This window comes from Scleropages formosus, chromosome 4 (genome assembly GCF_900964775.1).
Source record: "Scleropages formosus chromosome 4, fSclFor1.1, whole genome shotgun sequence".
NCBI lineage: Eukaryota > Metazoa > Chordata > Actinopteri > Osteoglossiformes > Osteoglossidae > Scleropages > Scleropages formosus.
Window position 1 is genome coordinate 38,722,712 of NC_041809.1, and position 20,521 is coordinate 38,743,232.

The 20,521-nt window shown below is 49.3% G+C and overlaps 1 protein-coding gene and 1 long non-coding RNA gene across 2 annotated transcripts; one reads left to right on the top strand and one right to left on the bottom strand.

Annotated features, from left to right (window-relative positions):
* The first annotated feature begins 861 nt into the window (after positions 1-861).
* Positions 862-7,270, top strand: ccnb3 (cyclin B3). Its single transcript, XM_018751771.2, has 11 exons — positions 862-1,581; positions 2,341-2,424; positions 2,703-2,803; positions 3,214-3,328; positions 3,532-3,630; positions 3,914-4,006; positions 4,125-4,262; positions 4,595-4,750; positions 5,370-5,519; positions 6,604-6,734; positions 6,865-7,270. The coding sequence occupies exons 1-11, from the start codon at positions 1,507-1,509 to the stop codon at positions 6,929-6,931; spliced, it is 1,209 nt and encodes a 402-aa protein (XP_018607287.1). The 5' UTR covers positions 862-1,506; the 3' UTR covers positions 6,932-7,270.
* Positions 7,271-11,618: 4,348 nt separating this feature from the next.
* Positions 11,619-13,275, bottom strand: LOC108934293 (uncharacterized). Its single transcript, XR_001966117.2, has 3 exons — positions 12,574-13,275; positions 12,375-12,433; positions 11,619-12,182 (listed from the first exon to the last, which is right to left on the bottom strand). It is a non-coding gene; the product is annotated as an uncharacterized LOC108934293 (long non-coding RNA).
* Between the last annotated feature and the right edge of the window lie 7,246 nt (positions 13,276-20,521).

The window sequence follows — 20,521 nt, forward strand, 5'->3', positions numbered from 1 at the left end:
GCGAACTTCAGGAGCTTCGCAGAGGGGTCTTTGGAGGCGCAGTCATCGGTGTAGCGGGAGAAGAGCGGTGGGGAGGGCACGCACCCCTGAGAAGCACCAGGGCTGGAAGTGAATTTCCCAGCCTCGCCAGTCGCTCTCTGTCCGTCAGGAAGTCGCTGATCCGCCGAGCGATGGCGGCGGGCACAGAAAACCGCGTCAATTTGGCGCGAAGGAGCTCTGGGACGGTGGTGTCGAACGCCGAACTCAAGTCCACGAGTAGGACCCTAATAAGCCGCTGGTTTGTCGAGGTGCGGTCCTGCGCCGACCGCGTCACCCGCTGACCTGGTCGCCCTGTAGGCGAACCGGCAGGGGTCCGGCGATGCCCTTCGGGTGGGCCAACGCCGGCCTCTCCGACGACTTCACGGCCGCAGACGCGTGACCTCGGCTCGGTGCGTTGGAAGCAGTGAATATTTGCAGCGGTAAAAGAAGTTTTGTACGCAACGTCGGAATGGAAAACACTTTTGTTGTCCAAGCCAGCAGAAGTCCATTTCGGGAACATGATGCACACGGGGAGCGGAGCGGAACGGAGAGGAACGGAACGGAACGGAACGGAATCCAAAGTGGACACTGTTCACCAGAGCTACATGATCCTCCGTGTTTACCCAGTTATACCGTGGCGCTGGGGGGCCATTTTTACCATGAAAAGCACCACACCCCAGGCCAGGGGGACTTAAAGCGCTGTGCTGCCAGTCCTCCTCCTTTAATACACGGCTGGGAAGAAAGCGGAGCTGGAATTTATGGGCATTTAATTCAACTTGATTCCGGTGTCACGCGCTTCACTAATTATTTACTTGTATTGTAACGAAGCGCTGCGATTGATTCCGCTGCAACACGATAACTTGTGGAGCGCGGAAAGACAACAAGTCCTTTTCTCCTCTTTAGCCTCGTGACTTAATTGTGCACAACATTTGTTTTCTTTTTTTCCCACACAACATAATATTTATACTTCGCGTTACATTGAAAACTCGAAACGGCTTCACGGCCTTTCGCTCGAACGTTTCCTTACGCCGTTGTTTCTCTACGTCACCGCGTTCCCTTTAAAATACGTCACTGAAAGCGCGATTCCCATTGGCTGCTAAGCGATTTGAAATTTCCAACGGCTCCCCCCTCAACGCCGGCATCCCAGCTAAACGCCGATTGGCTGGCCGGCGGTGACTTTCAGCCAATCGCCGCGGAGCACCATGTTCTCCGGGACTTCTTTCTCCGAGTTTGAAAACGCGACCAGTTTTCAGCAGAGAAACGAACGCGGTGTCGGGAGTTTAGGGCCCGATTCCGGTACATTTGTGGCCTCTGAAATCGGGGGCGGGGAAGGTGAGGAGAGTCGGTGAATGGGACGATTTGGTGTCGCCGTTGCTGTTCGGAACATCGATCGATCGGGCCTGGTGTGTGTGAGAGAGACTGACACACACAGGAGGAGGCGGCAGTGAGCGCGCGGGGACGGGGACGACGACGACGACGACGACGACGATGATGATGATGCCGAATCCGAGGGGCAAGAATTTGAAACCCGCTGCTGGCGGGGGGTCCGCGATGGAGAACCAGGTAAGGGCCGCTGCTGTCCGTGTCTCACCTTGGATTCTTCTTGTGTCCGTGCGGTCCCACTGACTGTGGTCCGTTGCGCTCTTATTATCTCGCTTCTCTCTCTTCTTTCTTTCGGGCGGCTTGAAGTTGAGTGAATCTGTGCGAGACGAGAGGTGTGTCTGTGTGTGCAGAGTAAGTACTGAGTACAGCACCGCACAGCAGAGCAGAGTAAAATGACAGTAAGTTACTGACATTTGGAGGTGACCCAATGCGGTCAAGGAGGCTTATTATGCTCATTTGAATTTAACAGCTGCTGGTGGTACAGTATCATATGAGTATAAAAGAGTGAAAGGAAACAAAGTTGCTACATAAAAGAACACAAAAGTTACTTACAGGACTACAAAGTATACATAACAGTACAGTAATATAACTGCTACTATAGATTTAAATGTACTAATTAGCAGTAAAGAAAAGTTGGTCAGTACAGTATTGTGGAATGATGTCAGGTTTGTGTGAGAGAGAGAGAGAGAGAGAGAGAGAGTGTCCACACTCTGGGTACTGTGGAGTCTGATGCTTTTGGGGCAGAAACTGTTACATAGAATGGCCACGAGGCCCCCGGTGCTTCGGAACCTCTTTCCGCCGGGCAGCCAGTAGCGCTCGCGGTCCAGACCCGCACGCTGTCGTGTTACTTATTTACTCATTTCCAACATTTCTAGGTGACACTTTGAGCAGGGAGCAAAAAAAAAAAAAAAAAGATTTTAAGGGTTTTCTGTATTGCAGGAGGACGTTGCTCACAATAAGAGGTCTCCATCCTCTCCTCAAGGAGCCCCAAAGAAAAGATCTGCCTTTGTGGACATCACCAATGTAAGTTTGCCCAGTGTCCCGATGGATGCGGCGCCGTCTTTACGCCTCGCGCCTGTGGCCAATGGCGATGACTTGAACCTTAGACGGCAGCCTTTCCGCCGGGAGCATTTTCCTTAGAAGCTCGCACACACATATGCACATGTATGTCGGTCTCGCTCGCGATCTCTAAATCAACATGTTCGCACCAAGGGATTTGCACAGGTCTCGGGTTTTTTGAGGGTTCGCCTGCTGCGGTGCTGCGCCAGTGGTACGTTTCTCATTATAAGTTTGTATTCCAGGCTAACAAGGCGTTGATCAGCAACCCTGCGAAGAAGACGGCTGTGAAGAAGACCGGCAAAAGCAGCACTCTAGCTGTGAAAAACGAGAGCAACATCAAGAAGTAATGTTGTTTCTTGTGTTTTGTTGCGTGACCACAGTCGCGTCGCTGTTGTCGCTGTTACTGTAGTACTTAGAGCCATTAACTGCCTACTCGAAGGAGATGGGTTTGAATCCCTCTGCTCCTGTCGTAGTTCCCTCGATCACGGTACTTACTCCGAGTTGGTACAGTAAGTGTGCCTTGCTGCATAATTCAGTAAATCATTGTAAAGATAACCCTAAACGTGCTCCTTGCAACGAACAAAGGTGCCAGATTACGTGGGTCATGTTGTCCTGGCAATAAACAGAAATTGTAGGAAATGGACAGGTGAAGAAAATGCAATTAAAAATACAGTTAACACATGGAGCTGGTATAGTGGTGGTAATAATAATAATAGTTTATTGAAAAAGTGCTGCACTGTACTTCCCTTTAAGGTCAGACTCTGTAATCTTGGGGGGTCAAGCTGAGAAGGTGAAGGTGGGAAAAGCCCCTGTTGAGGAACGTGTGGAGTCCCCAAATAAGCAGCCTTCTCAAGAACAACAGTCATCGGTAGGGGGACGTTGCTCTGTGTAGTTGTGCAGATTTGCAGTTCAAAGCCATGTTCCCCCCCCCACCCCTTTTTCTTTTCTTTCTGTATGCTTCCTTTTAGTAGAATTGTACAACATGTTATTCAGAAGCTCCTATGTTCTTTATATCCACTAATGCTTAATGACGTTGAGAGAAGATGTGAGACTTTACCCTCTTTGCTGCAGGTCCCCAATGAGTTTGACATTGACAGAGAGCACAGTGGTGACTGCTTCATGACTTCCGAATATGCCAAGGAGATCTTTGATTATTTAAAAAGAAGGGAGGTGAGTAGATGTGTTGGCAGCCTGGGGCTGTAAGCAAACCACACTCTCTTGAGAACTTCACTACATAGGTTCAATCCCCACTTCCATCTCTAGTAGCCTTGAGCAGGTTACTAACCCTAAAAGATTGCTCCAGTGAAACTACCCTGCTGTATAAATGGCTAAATAATTGTAGGTATATTAATACTGTAAGTTGCTTTGGAGAAAAGTGTTCGCATAATGAATAAATGTAAATGTTGGACCACTTGGAGTAACATCTTGCATCTCATTTGTTCTCTTTTTACAGGAGAAGTTTCTCTTGCGGGACTACATGCAGAAGCAGCCGGACCTGAACCAGGACATGCGAGGAATTCTGGTGGACTGGATGGTTGAGGTGCAGGTGAGCAGTCCCCCGGCACTCCGTGGGTGGTGGGACGCAGCTCTTGAATTGTTTCTCGTGCAGACGGTGTTTTTTCCGAGCCGATTGTCATTGTGCCTGTGGCTGCTCTTGTGCGCAGGAGAACTTTGAGCTGAACCACGAGACTCTGTACCTGGCTGTGAAGCTGACAGACCACTACCTGTCCAGCACTGTGGCCATGAGGGAGTCCCTGCAGCTCATTGGCTCCACCTCCATGCTCATTGCTTCCAAGTTTGAGGTCTGAAGGGTGGTGCAAAGCGGGGGGGGGTCTTGAGACAGTTGTTAGCAATTTATTTTTGGCATCGCAGTCGTACATCAACTAGCAGGTGCTCTGCTGGTCACATGGTAAATCTAAATCGCTGTTTGTGTGTGTTTCAGTAACAGTGTGTATGATTGCCCTGTGATGAACGAACATCGTGCCTTATGCTCCGCAGCCCTGCATTGGACAGTACGGGTTGATGCTCATGTTTGATGGATGGATGCTTTGTTTGCTTTTGCTTCGTCACATTTATACGTTCTCGCCAGTCCGGTTGCCACCTTACTACGGCGCCTTGTGCTCTGCCAACACAGGAACGCTGTCCGCCCTGCATTGACGATTTCCTGTACATCTGTGACGACGCCTACAAGCGGGAGGAGCTCATCTCCATGGAGGTTAACATCCTGCAGGCGCTGAATTTTGACATCAACATCCCGGTGGCGTACCGCTTCCTGCGTCGATACGCAAGGGTGAGGGGCTGCTGGGCTAACGCTGCCAAAGGAGCTGTGACGATAACGATGCCTTCGCCACGTAAAATGAAATGTCCTTCGAAGCGCTTCCCTCATGTAACGGACACACCTTTTATAGGAGTTCAGGCATGTGAGCAAATGTTTCTTTGGATACAATCCACTTGTACGTACAACTTCAGCAGCTGGTGAAGAATCATACATTTTTCTCATGAGCTCATTGAGAAATGCCATGATTAATATTTTGGTTGATATTAGGATTTGGGATAGCTGCTCGTGTAGCGGTTACACTTGCTGCCTTTGGACTCGCAGGTTGCAGATTCACACCCCCCCCAGCTGTTTTACCCTTGAGCAAAGTACAGTACTTGCCCTAAATTGCTCTGGTAAAATTAACCAGCTGTATGAAATAGTAAATAATTGTAGGTGCCTTAACCTTGTAAGTCACTTTGGTGAAAAGCGCCACCAAAACGAATAAGTGCAACATAAATGTTGAGGCCTTGATGTGGGCAGTGGTGTTTGCAAACGCTGCTGCTGCTGTTTTGAATCTTTCTTTGGGGCTCGAAAGGCAAACGTCGCATGGTGTCGTAGAGCGCGAGTGTCACCCAACAGTCTCCCCCTCCAGTGTGTGCAGGCCGACATGGAGACCCTCACCCTCGCGCGCTACGTCTGCGAACTGAGCCTGATGGAGCTGGAGATGGTGCCCGAGCGAGCGTCCTGCCTGGCGTCCGCCTGCTTGCTGCTCGCCCTCATCATGAAAGAACTCGGAGGCTGGGTAAAGGGCCGTCTCTGCCGTCGTCTCTGTGCCTCATCCTCCTCCTCCTCCTCGCCTCTGTGTTCCAGCGCTCACCTTTTCTTACTGGTCTTCACGTAGACGGCACATAGTTGAGGCATGAGCAGTGGTTGGAGTTCTGTCCCCTGCGCCGGTTCCCCTTGACCAAGTTACTTACCCTGAATTACTCCAGCAGAAAGTAGCTGTTAGGGTGAAACGTTTCCTCATTTGTGCTTTGCATATTAAGCGCAAACAAAATTAAGATTTTTTTGAGATCAAAAATCTGAAATTGCAAACACAATTTGTTAAATTTTTCCAAAGGTTTTTAAAACTTTAAGAAGTTTGCCAATTATTCTGCAGATCCTTTTCTCATTCATATGAGCTCATTGACAAACAGGGATTTGGTGGAAGAAGTTGTGGTCCAAAACCCTCATTGAACTCAACAAGAAATAAGCAAAAATTTCCCCAGTGCGCATATATTTATTTTCTCTTGAATAATTTGTCCGTTGCTCAGCTCTCATCTCTGCTTTTTGGTTCATTGGGCTCATTCAGCACAACAACAAAGTAAAGAAGGAATATTCAGCCATGAGAACACTTGATTGAATTAAGAACACTAAGTAAAAATGCATAAAATGGTAAATAACTAAGTGGTTAAACACTAATTTGTTTTGGAGAAAAAGGTTAAATACCTTACTTTTACACTGTTCATTTAAGGCAGTTTCCCTTCATTAACCTCTCTGTAACAGCATATAGCCGTTCACTTGTGCTCTTTTGTACACATTAATGTGTTGTACTCTTAACGGAGCGCAGGTTTCAGGTGCTGCTCTTGCTCTTTATTTCCCTGTGTGTGTGTGTGTGTGTGTGTGTGTGTGTGTGTGTGTGTGTGTGTGTGTGTGTGTGTGTGTGTGTGTGTGCGCCGTACACTTGTGCTTTGAGTGAACGATCGTAGGAAGTTCGCTGCGGTGGCCGAGGTCGGAAGTGTCCTTAGATAAAGGTGTCCGTTAAGTTACCCGCTTGCTGCACGTAGTAGGACCGAGGATGCGCTCCGCGAGCCGACATCCATACAAAATGTGCGCTTGCGTTGCAGACGCGCTCGCTACAGTACCACGCAGGCTACACGGTGTCTGACCTGAGCCCCCTGGTGAGGAAGCTCTACTCCATGCTGGCGCTCCCTGCTGACGACAAGCTCAAAGCCGTGAGGAACAAGTACTCTCACAAGTAAGCCGGAGAAACGTCCTTCGGTGTAGCCTCGGCGCGTCTGTGCTGCGGAGCCTCGTCTCGCGGTGGCTGCCGCCCCCTTCGGGCTCATAAGTCACACTCGTGTCGTCGTGCGTTTTGTCCCTTGCAGGGTGTTCTTCGAGGTGGCGAAAACCCCTTTACCCACAGTACAGGCACTAGAGGGGGCTTTGAAATGAAGACATGCAAACTGACCGTAAAGAAGATGATGTTCACAATGTTGTAAATATGGACTCTGTATTTCCTTGTATGATTTTCTAGAAAAGTTTTATAACTGCTTTGTAATTATGGCTTTGTATTTAGCATTTTGTGTACTTAAAGTTTTATATGAACAGCTTCACTTGCACAGAAGATGTTTTTTATGGAACGGTGATGTTAAAAGAGTAACTTTTACAGTTTAATTGATGTTCTAGACTAGTTACTGAAATGTTTTTCCATTTTAAATGTTACTTTTCTACGTTCCGTTGGACCCACATGCAGCCTACAGCTGACTATCTGGAGGTGTTCTGTAAATAAAAAGTGAATGTGCTCTTTCTGTATGCCGAGTGCTGCGCGCTGCCCCTTTCGCCAGGAGAGGGCATGTTGTCACCAAGGCATCCCGTCTCGCTGCCGCCGCGCCGCCGCTTTCTGAGAACTGGTAGAACGTGGCAGGGGTGAGCTGTGTGACTGATGTCACAATGTCCGCGAGGACGTGTGGGGTCGCTCACTTGTCCAGCGGTGCAATATCGCGCTAGTTCTGCACGTGCGGAGTTGAAGTTGACTTGCCGTATGAAGTTGAGGTTGTTTCTGTTCAAACAGCTGCTCTTACTGTAAGAAATGGACCTGTGGAACTCCCGCCAGGAGTATTTACTGAAGAAGCGCGTCCCGAAGATGGGAGATGTGAGCGACGCGCTCTGGTGCTCTTCTCTTAGGGCTCGTCCACGCTGCGGTCTCCGTCCGAAATGTTCGCTCGCCGTCGACTCGCTTTCCCCATTTCGCCAGGCTATAGTGCTACGAAGGTGGGATGAAGCTTCAGCACAACCAACTAATGTGCACTTTCCTTGGGGTTGCAGTTAGCAGAATGGCTCCAGCTGTGCTCCTGTAACCAAGGTGCTTCATTCGCTTCCCTCATCCTGCTCTAGTTCCTCTGATTGTGGTACTTACTCTGAATTGCTCCAGTTGAAGGGGGGGGGTGGAAGCCAGCTGTGTAAGCTGATAAATAGCTTAATAGGGAGACCCCACACTGTAGGGGCTTTTAGAGAACAGCGGCTGCTAAATGAAAAAATAAGAACATGTGCTGAAAGTAGAGCCACTGGTGAAAACAAGGCACAGGGGAGGTGGTACACATCTGTTGGACTTCAGATGTACTGTGTTCTCACTCTGTCCGTCACCGTAAGAGGGTTGTTTTCCGAATGGAGGAAGAGGCCCAACTGCGCCATTTCCCCCGATCTGTGCTCAAACTCTCGTCCAGTCGCGTAGCCCAGGTGCAGCGAGACAGCAGGGCTCTGTGACGGGAGAATAAAGAAAGGAAGGCGGTCCGAGTCTGTCGCTTCAACGGAAGTGATGAACGCAGCGGAGCCCGAACAGCGAGGGAAGTCCTGCGCTCAGGGTCCATTTGTGGACAGTCATGGTGATGAAGGCAAAGGTAGTCGAGGTTAGAGGCGCAGGGGCCCGAGGGCCGGAGCGGGGGCTCCTGTCTTTCGCGTCTCTCGTTCCGGATGAGATCTTCCTGGAAAAGCTGAACGCATCTCCTGTAAAGCGGTTTTCACCGCCAGCTCGCTGCTCATAGGAGTTTGCTTGATGGTGACGGAGGAGGGCGGCGCCCGAGGGAAGGTCACCTTCTCTTTTTTTAGAGGAGTGCGGGAGTCGCCCTTGACTTCGTGTGACCGTGATGCGCCTCCTCCGAGTTCGCTGCCCGATCGGCCGCCTGCTGAACCGCGTGTGCGGCTCTGGGGAAAGGTGGTTCACGGCGGGTCACGAGACCACTCGACAACCAAGGAACGCTTGCAATATTATTACTAGCGGGGCTGCGAAGGGCGCGACCTCTTGAGTCCCCTGACCCCGAAGTGACACGGGGAATTATAAATGGCTGCACTATCGTCAGAGGCTGAGCGCACAAACGTAACGCTATAAGCCGCTGTGGACGAAGGCTTAAATAAAAGACATAAAAGTACTTGAGCTCTTTCCTTCGCTGTGACCGAGAGGACGACACGCTGTCCCCCTCAAGGCTGTCGAAGCCCTACGTGCGTCACGTCACTCGTCGACTATAGGAACAACATGGATCCTGCGGCTGAACAGGACATTATTTCCCAATAGCGCACAGAAATAGATATTTTTTTCCCCCCCAAAAGAACATTTTATGTCCATGATGTGAAAATGCTGTAAAACAGCAGTTTTATAGGGATAGCAGATGATGGTTTTCTCAGTTTCTCCTGCTAAGCTGCCAAAACCATTTAAGCTTTTTGACTGGTCCATCTGTAAACGTATTTCAGCGCTTTGCCATTTTCTTTGCGGGACCTAGAACACGTTCGGTGCTGAATTTTATAAACCCGCAGGACGGCAATGACGCGTGACAAGAAGGCAGATATTTGGTCTCCTGGTAACTGTAGAAGGGATTGAATATTGTATCGATTTTGCACGATGTGTCCCAGAGGGCTGCGGCAGTCCGAGAAAACGGGGTCGGGCGGCGCAGAGCCGCTGACCCTTCCGGCAGCAACGAGGGAAGCTCCGCCAACCAGAGCACCGGCGATGAGGTTCCGTTCGTTCGCGTCGTCCGGTCGCGCCGACTCGCAATCGCCGAGACGAACGAGGCTCTTCGCTTCTTGCAGTTATTGGTACTGCGGCCAAGTTCAGTCCTCGCTCGCTTTGTTCATCGTTCTTCGCCAGCACCCGTTCAGCTGCACACGCCGGACTGCTTTCCTACACCAGGGGGTCGCAGACCCTCGGACTCCTCAGGGCAAACCCACCGTCTGTCAACTAATGTTTTTCTCTTCTCAATCTGCTCTCTCAGGGTTGTTGGTGCTGTCAGCTTCCAGGCTGGCCCGGCGCTTGTTTCATTAAAGACTCGTTGGCTGTAGATGCTACCTGGAGCCCCGGCGTTGTGCGTCATTCGGAGCGCTATGTTACCAGCTACGGAGCCTTAACCGCTGCCTGGAGCAAATTGCTTTTCTACAGAGAGATGCTGGATAAACACTCGTTTAATGAGTGTATTTATCAGTTACGTAGCCCCTGTGTGTCAATGATGAATTATTTCTCTCATTGATTTCTTTAATTTATGCTTCTGCGTACTTTTTATGCACTGTAATTATGAAAGTGTAGAGCTGAAGAAAAGCATATAACCGTAAGTCAGTGAGATTTACGTGAAGCAGTGAGCCAGACTGGAAGCGAAATACTGCGTTTTGGTATTTTACCGGTGTGTTTGGGTGATACGAGAGGAGTCATGACAATGTGGTCGTTTGATGGGTGTCACAACAGTAGTTACACATGACAGTCAAAAGTGACATATTTCGAGGAGGAGTTGACAGGTAACTGGCCACAATGAAACAATTCAGCAACGCAGTTGAACTTCATCGTCGACGGCTACGCAAAACTTCATTACCATGCAGTCAAACAGTGAAGAATGACATTTGGGGTGGGGGGGCATCACTCGGCATCAACGATGACTGAACAAGAAGTAACTTCTCTCTTGCGGTTTTGTGACCTTTTGCAGCTGGGAGCAAATTCTGCGAAGGTAAAAATTATAACAACAAAACGCTACTGGCCTGCAACGGACTGTCCAGGGTGTGTTCTGAGGAGCCGCATCCTGCCCTGTGTTTGTGGGATAGGCTCCGCACCCTCACAACCCTCATACTGTCCAGCGGTTAGTGATGGTGAGCAAGTGAACGAGTGAATGAGTGAGAGCGAAAACATTGATGAGGTGACCTGGGCTTGAACTGCAATAATTTTGGTTTAATGAGAGAATAATTTTCCTTGCCAAACAGTACAAATGGCCCTGGTATCGACTGCAGACCGCACAGCTTCATACGCGTTAGAAGACCAAGGAAGGAAAATAGCTGAAAAAATGTTACATGTTACGAACAATTTCGGCACCTGTGCTATGAAAGCCTAATGAAACTTACTTTAACTCACCTGCTCCTTGGCTTCATCAGATGCATGTTTGTATCACATGAAGATGAGTCCATGCTATACATGAAAAAAGTTTTTTTTTTTTTTTTTTTTTTCCCCCAATAACCCTAACTCTTAGACTCATTTAGAAGGTCATGTAGACCCATAGACAACATGTCATGGAAACAGCATGGTTATTGTGTTTTTATGTGTTTTCCTGGAGAATCTGAAATAAGAGAGAGAGCAGTAGAGCAAGAGGGGTGCGATGGTGTGGTGGTGCAGCGGGTTGGACCGGGTTTTGCTCTCTGGTGGGCCTGGGGTTCGAGTCCCACTTGGGGTGCCTTGCGACAGGCTGGCGTCCCGTCCTAGCTGGGTCGCCTCCCCCTCCAGCCTTATGCCCTGTGTTGCCGGGCCGGATTCCGACTCCCCGTGACCCCAAATGGGACAAGGGGTTCAGACAGTGTGTGCGCGCGTGCAGGGGAGCACTCGAACATTTGCACATTAACAACGTGCGGAAGCTCCCGCAGCCCCAGGGTGGCCGATGGCACTGCGACCGAAGCAGCGTGAGGTCGCTCGCCGGCGGCGGGAACAGGCTGAGCTCTGCGAGTGTCGTAGGAATAGTAATAATACTGGTTTCCTGCAGCACGGAGATGAACAGTCCTGCTCTTCGGGATTTGCCGCGAAGCCACCGACAGCTTTCATTCCTACCAGCCTTCAGTAAGCTGCTCTGATATATTCGATCCATTACAATGTTACAAATAGCTGAGAGGTTTGCTTGTGCAAATGAAACGTTCTCTGAAATGAATGTACTTAATCTGTGCTGTAACACTACTTGTTTTGCTCTATTGAGCCCTTCATCTGAACGCGTCCCTCAGACATCTTTCAGTCTCTTTGTTAATATTTTGTAATAAAATACACAAAGCAAGTGCAAAATAATAATAAAACCCAACCAATTATTGTAAAGTGGTGTACACAGAGAGACGGTGTCCTGTCCGAGGCCGATGGGCCTTTTGCCAGTCCTGGCTTCGCTGACACTTTATTTACAAGATGTGTCTCTAAAAGCTGCAGGACTTTGAAATACGAGAAAAGGCAAACATACATAAGGCTCGTCTATTTCTCAACTGTATGTAGATTTCGATTGTGAGACTAGTGAGATAGCTCATAATTTTGAGTGCAATAAATGAAGCTGTGGGGAAAAGAACGCAGAAGGAATTACACGGCGAATGTGTTGCCTTCGGCCACCTTACCGAATGTTGTTGTCCCTTCGGTCTCCCAGGCCCTACGGACGTCCGATTAAAACGGTTTCCCACCGTGAGGAGCCACAGTTATGCTGCTCCAGCTGAGTGGCTACAATGAAAGAGAATAAAATAAATTGAAAATGTCGTCTATTGACGGCTTTGTGCAGCTTCCCTTTGTGTCCATTATTAGAAAAATCCCGGCTAACGCCATATTCCAAAGGTCCGTTAGTTGTCGTCATATCTTTCCCTGTGGTCGCAAATATTAGATAATACCTTCCCAAGAGAGCACAATGATACATACCTCTAGCATGAGGGAGAATTGCAGTCAGGAAAGAGGGTTATCTAAGCCATATTTTAGTACTAGAACACAAACACAATACAAAAATGCATCAGAAAATGAGGCAGGGATAGAAAATGAAATTATCTTTTTTCTCATTTTAAACATGACGTCTTGCGACTGTAAACGCAATTAAATTCCACAGATTTCAACGTTTAGTTACAGATGGTATCCAAGGCAAAGCAGGTAAGCGTAACGCGCTAGAAGTGACGGAGAACGGTAGGCGCTGCGGGTCGACGGATGCGACGGACGGTCTGCCGCTCCTTGTTCCGCTCTGTACCATCACTGTCCCGGAGTCACACTCTCTGTCTCGGTGACTTTGGAGAACGATGTGCTGGAGATGTTTGTCTCGATCTTCATGAAAAATCTCGGCTACTCCCACCCCGCCCCCCTCATCTTTCCGGTATATTAGCGCATCTCGGCACATGAGAGCAAGAGAAGGAAATGGTGTGAAAGTTTCAGATTCTCTTTTTCGTCATTCGTGAAAAACGCGTTCGAAGGGAAAGTGCGATTGCGTGTCGCTGGCGGGGAGACGCACGCAAGCGGTGCGTCGCTATGAAGTGCGCAAATGTGAAATGTATTGTTTCCGGTGCTGAGCGACATAGAAAGATGGTGGCAGGAGGCGATAAACTTTCACCGCTTAACGTTGCTGGGGCCGTTTCTAAACGCGGAAAGCGATGAGCTTGTAAAGACACCCGAGGCCCCAGCGCTGCGCCATCGCCGTTGTGCCACCGACCCTTCGCGGGTAGGACAGCAATGCAGCACGAGCTTCAATGCGTCTGTCGAGGGTCATCCCATTTATTTCATGTCACAGTAACGTTGTAGGAGAAATGATTTTTTACATTTGGAAAACCATGCCAGCAATCTTTAATTATTTTCCCAAGAGCATTTCCTTGTCTAACAGCACTTCCATCCTCCATATACTGCATGCTTTGGACATGGGAGGGGCACCACGCTTTCGGGCTGGGAGTGTGCGTGGGGAGCCCGGCTCGGTGTGGCCCACATCACCCAGCTCCCCCTTCCAAATGTACTTTTCCACACAACAGTCGACGGACCTGCGCCGAGGCTGCCTCTCGTGTCAGTCCTCGCGTCGGGGACCAAGGACGCTGGGCTGATTGGGCTGCTCAATGCTGCCTTTCGATGCAGCGGTGTTCAGCGACATGGGTTCCGCTGCCGCCCGTGTTCGAGGCTCCGGCCCGTTTTCTACACCAGCGCTTTTGCAGTCACTAGTGAGCCGCTCACGGAAGTCTGTTGTGCTCCAGAAACAAAAAAAAGGCCCTTTGATTCAAACACAGGGATCATGGTGTCCAGAAATGTCTCTCATAACTGAGCCTTTTTCAGTGAAGAGGAATGAAATGTTTATGTAAATATCGCTTGCGTTCGGTGCGTTGTGTCCAAACACAGACACGCACTTATTCCTCTGAATGATGCTGCATCTCTTCTCTTTGCCATGGCACTTGATTCTCCATGAAACAATCAGTTGTTTTATCTGTTTGTCTGTCGATAAGAAGAGAAATATTTTGTAGCTGTTGTTGCCATGGTAACAGTAAGCCTCTTGAAACAATGTTTTCTATTATTTCACATTATTTTGGGCCGTCTTTGTAAATAAACTCCTAGGAACAGCTTCTTTAACCAACCAAAGTCTCCAAATGCTTCAAGGTGACAATTGTCAGTAGACCAGCATCCCATGAAGATCCACCATTCCTACCAAAGCGAAGAAAAACACTCCTACGAGCATTTCTCTTTCACAATCCGGATAAAAAGACATTACACACGCACACGCTTTCAGAACCACTTGTTCCATACAGGGTCACGGGGAACCGGAGCCTACCCGGCAACACAGGGCATAAGGCTGGAGGGGGAGGGGACACACCCAGAACAGGACGCCAGTCCACCTCAAGGCACCCCAAGCAGGACTCGAACCCCAGACCCACTGGAGAGCAGGACCCGGTCCAACCCACTGCGCCACCGCACCCCCCTCTAAAAAGACATTAGTTTTTAATAAATACTATTCTCCAAAGTCTGTGTTTTACGATGTGCTACAACAATAAATGGACAGAAACGATCTTGCATCAGTGTGGAAAGGCCTGAAAGACATCACAAATTACATCATCCCCCAGCACCGTGTCAACTCAACAACTGGCTGACGATTTGAATGAGTTCTATTGCAGGTTTGAAAAACCCTGTCTCACACCCTACACCCATTCTGACCTTCTCTCCATGCATCAATTAACACCTCCAGTAACCCCCACCTTCCCCCCTCTTGCACCTTTGATCTGTGAAGAGGAGGTGCGTCGGGTCTTCGTCAAACAGAAGACAAGGAAAGCACCAGGCCCAGACGGCGTCTCACCGGCCTGCCTAAAAACCTGTGCTGACCAGCTGGCCCCTATCTTCACAAAGATCTTCAACAGATCACTGGAGATGTGCGAAGTTCCTTCCTGCTTCAAATGCTCCACCATCATCTCCATTCCGAAGAAACCCAAAATCACAGGACTTAATGACTACAGACCTGTCGCCTTAATGTTTGTGGTCATGAAGTCACTTGAAAGACTGGTGTTGGCCTACCTGAAGGACATCACTGGACCCTTACTGGACCCCCTGCAGTTTGCTTATCGAGCAAACAGGTGTGCGGATGATGCAGTCAACATGGGACTGCACTACATCCTGCAACATCTGGACAAACCAGGGACTTATGCGAGAATCCTGTTCGTGGACTTCAGCTCAGCCTTCAACACCATCATCCCACACCATCACCTAACCCAACTCTCTGTGCCCTCCTCCATCTGCCGGTGGATCACCAACTTCCTGACAGACAGGCAGCAGCTAGTGAGGCTGGGAAAATTTTCATCCAATACTCGCACAATCAGTACTGGCGCCCCCCAGGGATGCGTGCTCTCCCCACTGTTCTTCTCCCTGTACACCAACGACTGCACCGCTAAAGACCCCTCTGTCAAACTCCTGAAGTTCGCAGACGACACCACACTCATCGGCCTCATCCGGAATGGCGACGAGTCTGCTTACAGATAGGAGGTCCAAGAGCTGGCTGTCTGGTGCAGTCATCACAACCTGGAGCTGAACACGCTCAAAACAGTGGAGATGATCGTAGACTTTAAGAGAAACACCTCAGCATTATCCCCACTCGCCATCATGAACAGCACTGTGGCAACAGTGGAGTCATTCAGGTTCCTGGGCACTACCATCTCACAGGACCTGAAGTGGGAGTTCCACATAGACTCCATTGTGAAGAAGGCCCAGCAGAGGTTGTACTTCCTTCGCCAGCTGAGGAAGTTCAACCTGCCACAGGAGCTACTGATGCAATTCTACTCTGCAGTCATCGAGTCTGTCCTCTGCACTTCTATAACTGTCTGGTTCGGCTCAGCTACGAAATCAGACATCAGAAGGTTACAGCGGATAGTTCGGACTGCTGGAAGAATCATCGGCACATCCCCCCCAGCTCTCCAAAAGCTGTACTCGTCCAGAGTCAGTAAAAGGGCTAGCAAAATCATTGTAGACCCCTCGCATCCAGGCCACTTCCTCTTCGAACCTTTGCCATCTGGCCGGCGCTACAGAGCACTGAGCACCAGGACAGCCAGGCACAAGAAAAGTTTCTTTCCTCAGGCCATCTACCTCATGAACAGCTAAATCCCCCCTAGAGAGTAAACCAGTGCAATACATAACGCTACTTCTATTTATATTTATAACTATTTATCACATCATATCTCTTACTCTCATTCCCTTGCATTTGTATCTAGTGACTATTCTTGTATATTGGGTACTTTGTATTTTTATATATTTTTTATCCCTTATTCACATACTCTATCTTCTCATCTGTCTTGTCACTGTCATTCTGTCTGTGCTGTGGAAGTTTCTGTCACCAAGACAAATTCCTTGTATGTGTGAACATACTTGGCAATAAAGGTCATTCTGATTCTGATTCTGATTCTGAAAGAGACTGCTAATATTTTACGCTTTATTCAAACATAAAACATCAGCATGAATTCTACCAGAGTACCACTTCTGTCTTTATACCAAGAATGCAATGTGTTAAAAATAAATTTATTTTAACAAAATGTGGATTTCTTTTTTACAATAACTTTCAATAAAATATTCCTTGGGAACATTTTCTGTCTACTACTCTCTAGTCTCTCTTCATTGCAAGCACTCGATAATTTGCATGTATTTTTGATACAGTCAGTAGAGTAACACTACACGTAAACTCCCAAAAACGACATGTAAGACTGAACAGACAAATTCAAACTGTGATTAATGCAGGATTCCTCAAACCTGGCAGAAAAGTACTTTATTCCCCATGTCTCTCGTTTTTGACATTGTTTTGGTGGTTAAACTTTCTTGATATTTCAAGTTCGATTGTACTGTATGCCTGTAATTAGGCATCAGAAAATAAATGTAAAAAATCAGCAAATAAATATATAGCTCCATATTTAATGCAAGTACAGTATATACTCTTTTTCTCTGCTCTGGTTTCCTCTCTCAGTCAAAAGACATGTTTCAGGTGAATTGGTGATTCTAAATAAATAGCCTTTACTGTGTGTGTGTGTGTATGTGTGTGTGTGTGCGTGTGTGTGTGTGTGTGTGTGTGTGTGTGTGTGTGTGTGTGTGTGTGTGAGAGAGTATTTACAGCACTGCAATTGTTGTGGGTGAAGGTGTGAGCTCAGCATTGCACTGGAATCACTTCCAATATAATGATGACCACTGTTTTGACCACTTAAATGTTTTGCAATTGCAATAAAAAGTGATTGGAAAGGACGTTCTTCAGACAACAGAAACTATCCAATCACACCAGTCATATATTCAATATATAAAAGCAGGAATTCGCACAGGTAAATTAGGTGACATGAGGCAATCCATGTAGGAGTCGAGGAAAACGTCATCATTAACATTTTCTCTGTTTTATATTTTGAAGTTTCAACAAATCCCCTCCGCGAACCGTCACCTTACTGAGGTGGAGGGGTTTGAGTGCCTGAATGATCTCAGGAGCTATGTTGCCTGGGGCTATATGCCCCTGGTAGGGTCTCCCAAGGCAAATGGGTCCTGGGTGACAGACGAGACAAAGCGCGGTTGAAAATCCCCTTATGACTATTAAATCAAGGATCTCGTCCACCCCGCCCGGTATGGGGTCACCGGGGCCCCACCCTGGAGCCAGGCCTGAGGGGGGGGCTCGCATGCGAGTGTCTGGTGGCCAGGTCTATGCCCACGGGGCCTGGCAGTGCTTAGCCCGAAGCCATGACGTAGAGCCACTCTTTGGTGGGCTCACCACCTGCCGGAGAGGCCGTAAGGGGCCGGTGCGTTGTGATTTGGGCAGTGGTCGGGGCCGAGTGCCCGGCCAACCCAAACCTCGGGCGCCAACTCTGGCTTTTGGGACTTGGAATGTCACCTCACTGGCGGGGAAGGAGCCTGAGCTAGTGCAGGAGGTTGAGAGATACCGTCTAGATATAGTCTGGCTCACTTCCACTCACAGCTTGGGTTCCGGAACCACTCTTCTCGACCAAGGGTGGACTCTCCACTATTCTGGCGTTGCCCAGGGTGAGAGATGGCGGGCTGGTGTGGGCTTATTAATAGCCCCCCAGTTCAACCGCCATGTGTTGGAGTCTACCCCGGTGAACGAGAGGGTCGTCTCCCTACGCCTTCGGGTCAGGGAACGGTCTCTCACTGTCGTTTGTGCTTATGCGCCTAGCGGCAGTGTAGAGTACCCGGCCTTTTTAGAATCCCTGGGGGGCGTGCTGGAAAACGCTCCCACTGGGGACTCTGTCGTTCTACTGGGGGACTTTAACGCCCACGTGGGCAGCGACAGTGATACCTGGAGGGGTGTGATTGGGAGGAACGGCCTCCCTGATCAGAACCCGAGCGGTGAGTTGTTATTGGATTTCTGTGCTAGTCACGGTTTATCCATAACGAACACCATGTTCATGCATAAGGGTGTCCATCAGTGCACTTGGCACCAGGACACCCTAGGTCGGAGGTCAATGATCGACTTTGTAGTCGTTTCTTCTGATCTTCGGCCATATGTCTTGGACACTCGGGTGAAGAGAGGGGCTGAGCTGTCAACTGATCACCACCTGGTGGTGAGTTAGATTCGATGGCAGGGGAAAAAGCTGGACAGACCTGGCAGGCCCAAACGTATAGTGAGGGTCTGTTGGAAACGTTTGGCGGAGGCCCCTGTCAGAGAGGTCTTCAACTCCCACCTCCGACAGAGCTTCAACCAGGTCCCGAGGGAGACTGGGGACATTGAGTCCGAATGGACTATGTTCCACACCTCCATTGTCGGGGCGGTGGTTCGGAGCTGTGGCCATAAAGTCTCTGGCGCCTGTCACGGTGGCAATCCCCGAACACGGTGGTGGACACCGGAGGTAAGGGATGCCGTCAAGCTGAAGTAGGAGTTCTATCAGGCCTGGCTGGCTCATGGGACTCCTGAAGCAGCTGACGGGTACCGGCGGGCCAGACGGAGCGCGGCTCTGGCAGTCGCCGCGGCAAAAACTCGGGCCTGGGAGGAGTTTGGTGAGGCCATGGAGGAAGACTTTCGGTCAGCCTCAAAGAGATTCTGACAAACCGTCTGGTGACTCAGAGGGGGGAAGCAGTGTTCCGCCAACACTGTTTACAGTGGAAGTGGTGCGCTGCTGACCTCAACTGAGGATGTCCTCGGGCGGTGGAAGGAGTACTTTGAGGATCTCCTCAATCCGTCCGACACGCCTTCCGTAGAGGAAGCTGAGGCTGGGGACTCGGAGGGGGACTCGTCCATTACCCTGGCTGAAGTTGCTGAGGTAGTCAAAAAACTCCTCGGTGGCAAGGCTCCGGGGGTGGATGAGATCCGCCCCGAGTTTCTCAAGTCTCTGGATGTTGTGGGGCTGTCTTGGCTGACACGCCTCTGCAGCATTGCGTGGAGTTCGGGAACGGTGCCTCTGGACTGGCAGACCAGGGTGGTGGTCCCTCTTTTTAAGAAGGGGGACAGGAGATTGTGTTCCAACTATAGGGGGATCACACTCCTTAGCCTCCCTGGGAAAGTCTATGCCGGGGTACTGGAGAGGAGAATCCGACCGATAGTCGAACCTCGGATACAGGAGGAGCAATGCGGTTTTCGCCCTGGCGGTGGAACACTGGACCAGCTCTATACCCTCACTAGGGTGTTGGAGGGTTCATGGGAGTTTGCCCAACCAGTCCATCTGTGTTTTGTGGACCTGGAGAAGGCATTCGACCGTGTCCCTCGTGGCATCCTGTGGGAGGTACTTTGGGATTATGGGGTTCGGGGCTCGCTGCTACGGGCTGTTCGTTCCCTGTATGACCGGAGCAGGAGCTTGGTTCGCATTGCCGGCAGTAAGTCAGACCTGTTCCCGGTGCATGTTGGACTCCGCCAGGGCTGCCCTTTGTCACCGATTCTGTTCATTATCTTCATGGACAGAATTTCTAGGCGCAGCCAGGGAACGGAGGGTGTCTGTTTTGGTGGCTGCAGGATCTCGTCTCTGTTTTTTGCGGATGATGTGGTCCTGTTGGCTTCATCGAATCAAGACTTACAGCATGCACTGGAGAGGTTTGCAGCTGAGTGTGACGCGGCGGGGATGAGAATCAGCACTTCCAAATCCGAGACCATGGTCCTCAGTCGGACAAAGGTTCCTCTACTCTGTTTATGCTCTTCTGTTAAAGGTATGAAGGTGCCCTGCATCTAGATTATAGTTCTCTGCACCATTTAAGTAACAATTTAATTACCAAAGAAGAAATTGCATCTATCAGTTTAGCCGTCACTTTTCTCCAAAGACAATCCTTATATCAAGATGCTGCGTTTTAGTTTTTCAAAGATGCTTTCATGTGTGTCCCCTTCATCTTCAGGCCGATATGTTCAGTTCTGCTCCCCAGCTTCAAAGTGCAGGGTATTTTACTGTGTGAAGGACACCCTAAAATCAACAGTTCGTCTGTTGTTGGCACTGCAGCAGTGAACATCTACAGCCTGCTTTCTAAAATGGATCAGTGCTATTAAAAGGATTAAGGATTTGGAGTTTAAATTTAATGGCACGTTTCCAGTCATGATCTTGTTTCTTCAGTGTTACAAATGCATTGATCCCATCAATGTGAAAGAGAATGAGAGATATTTATGGATGTGG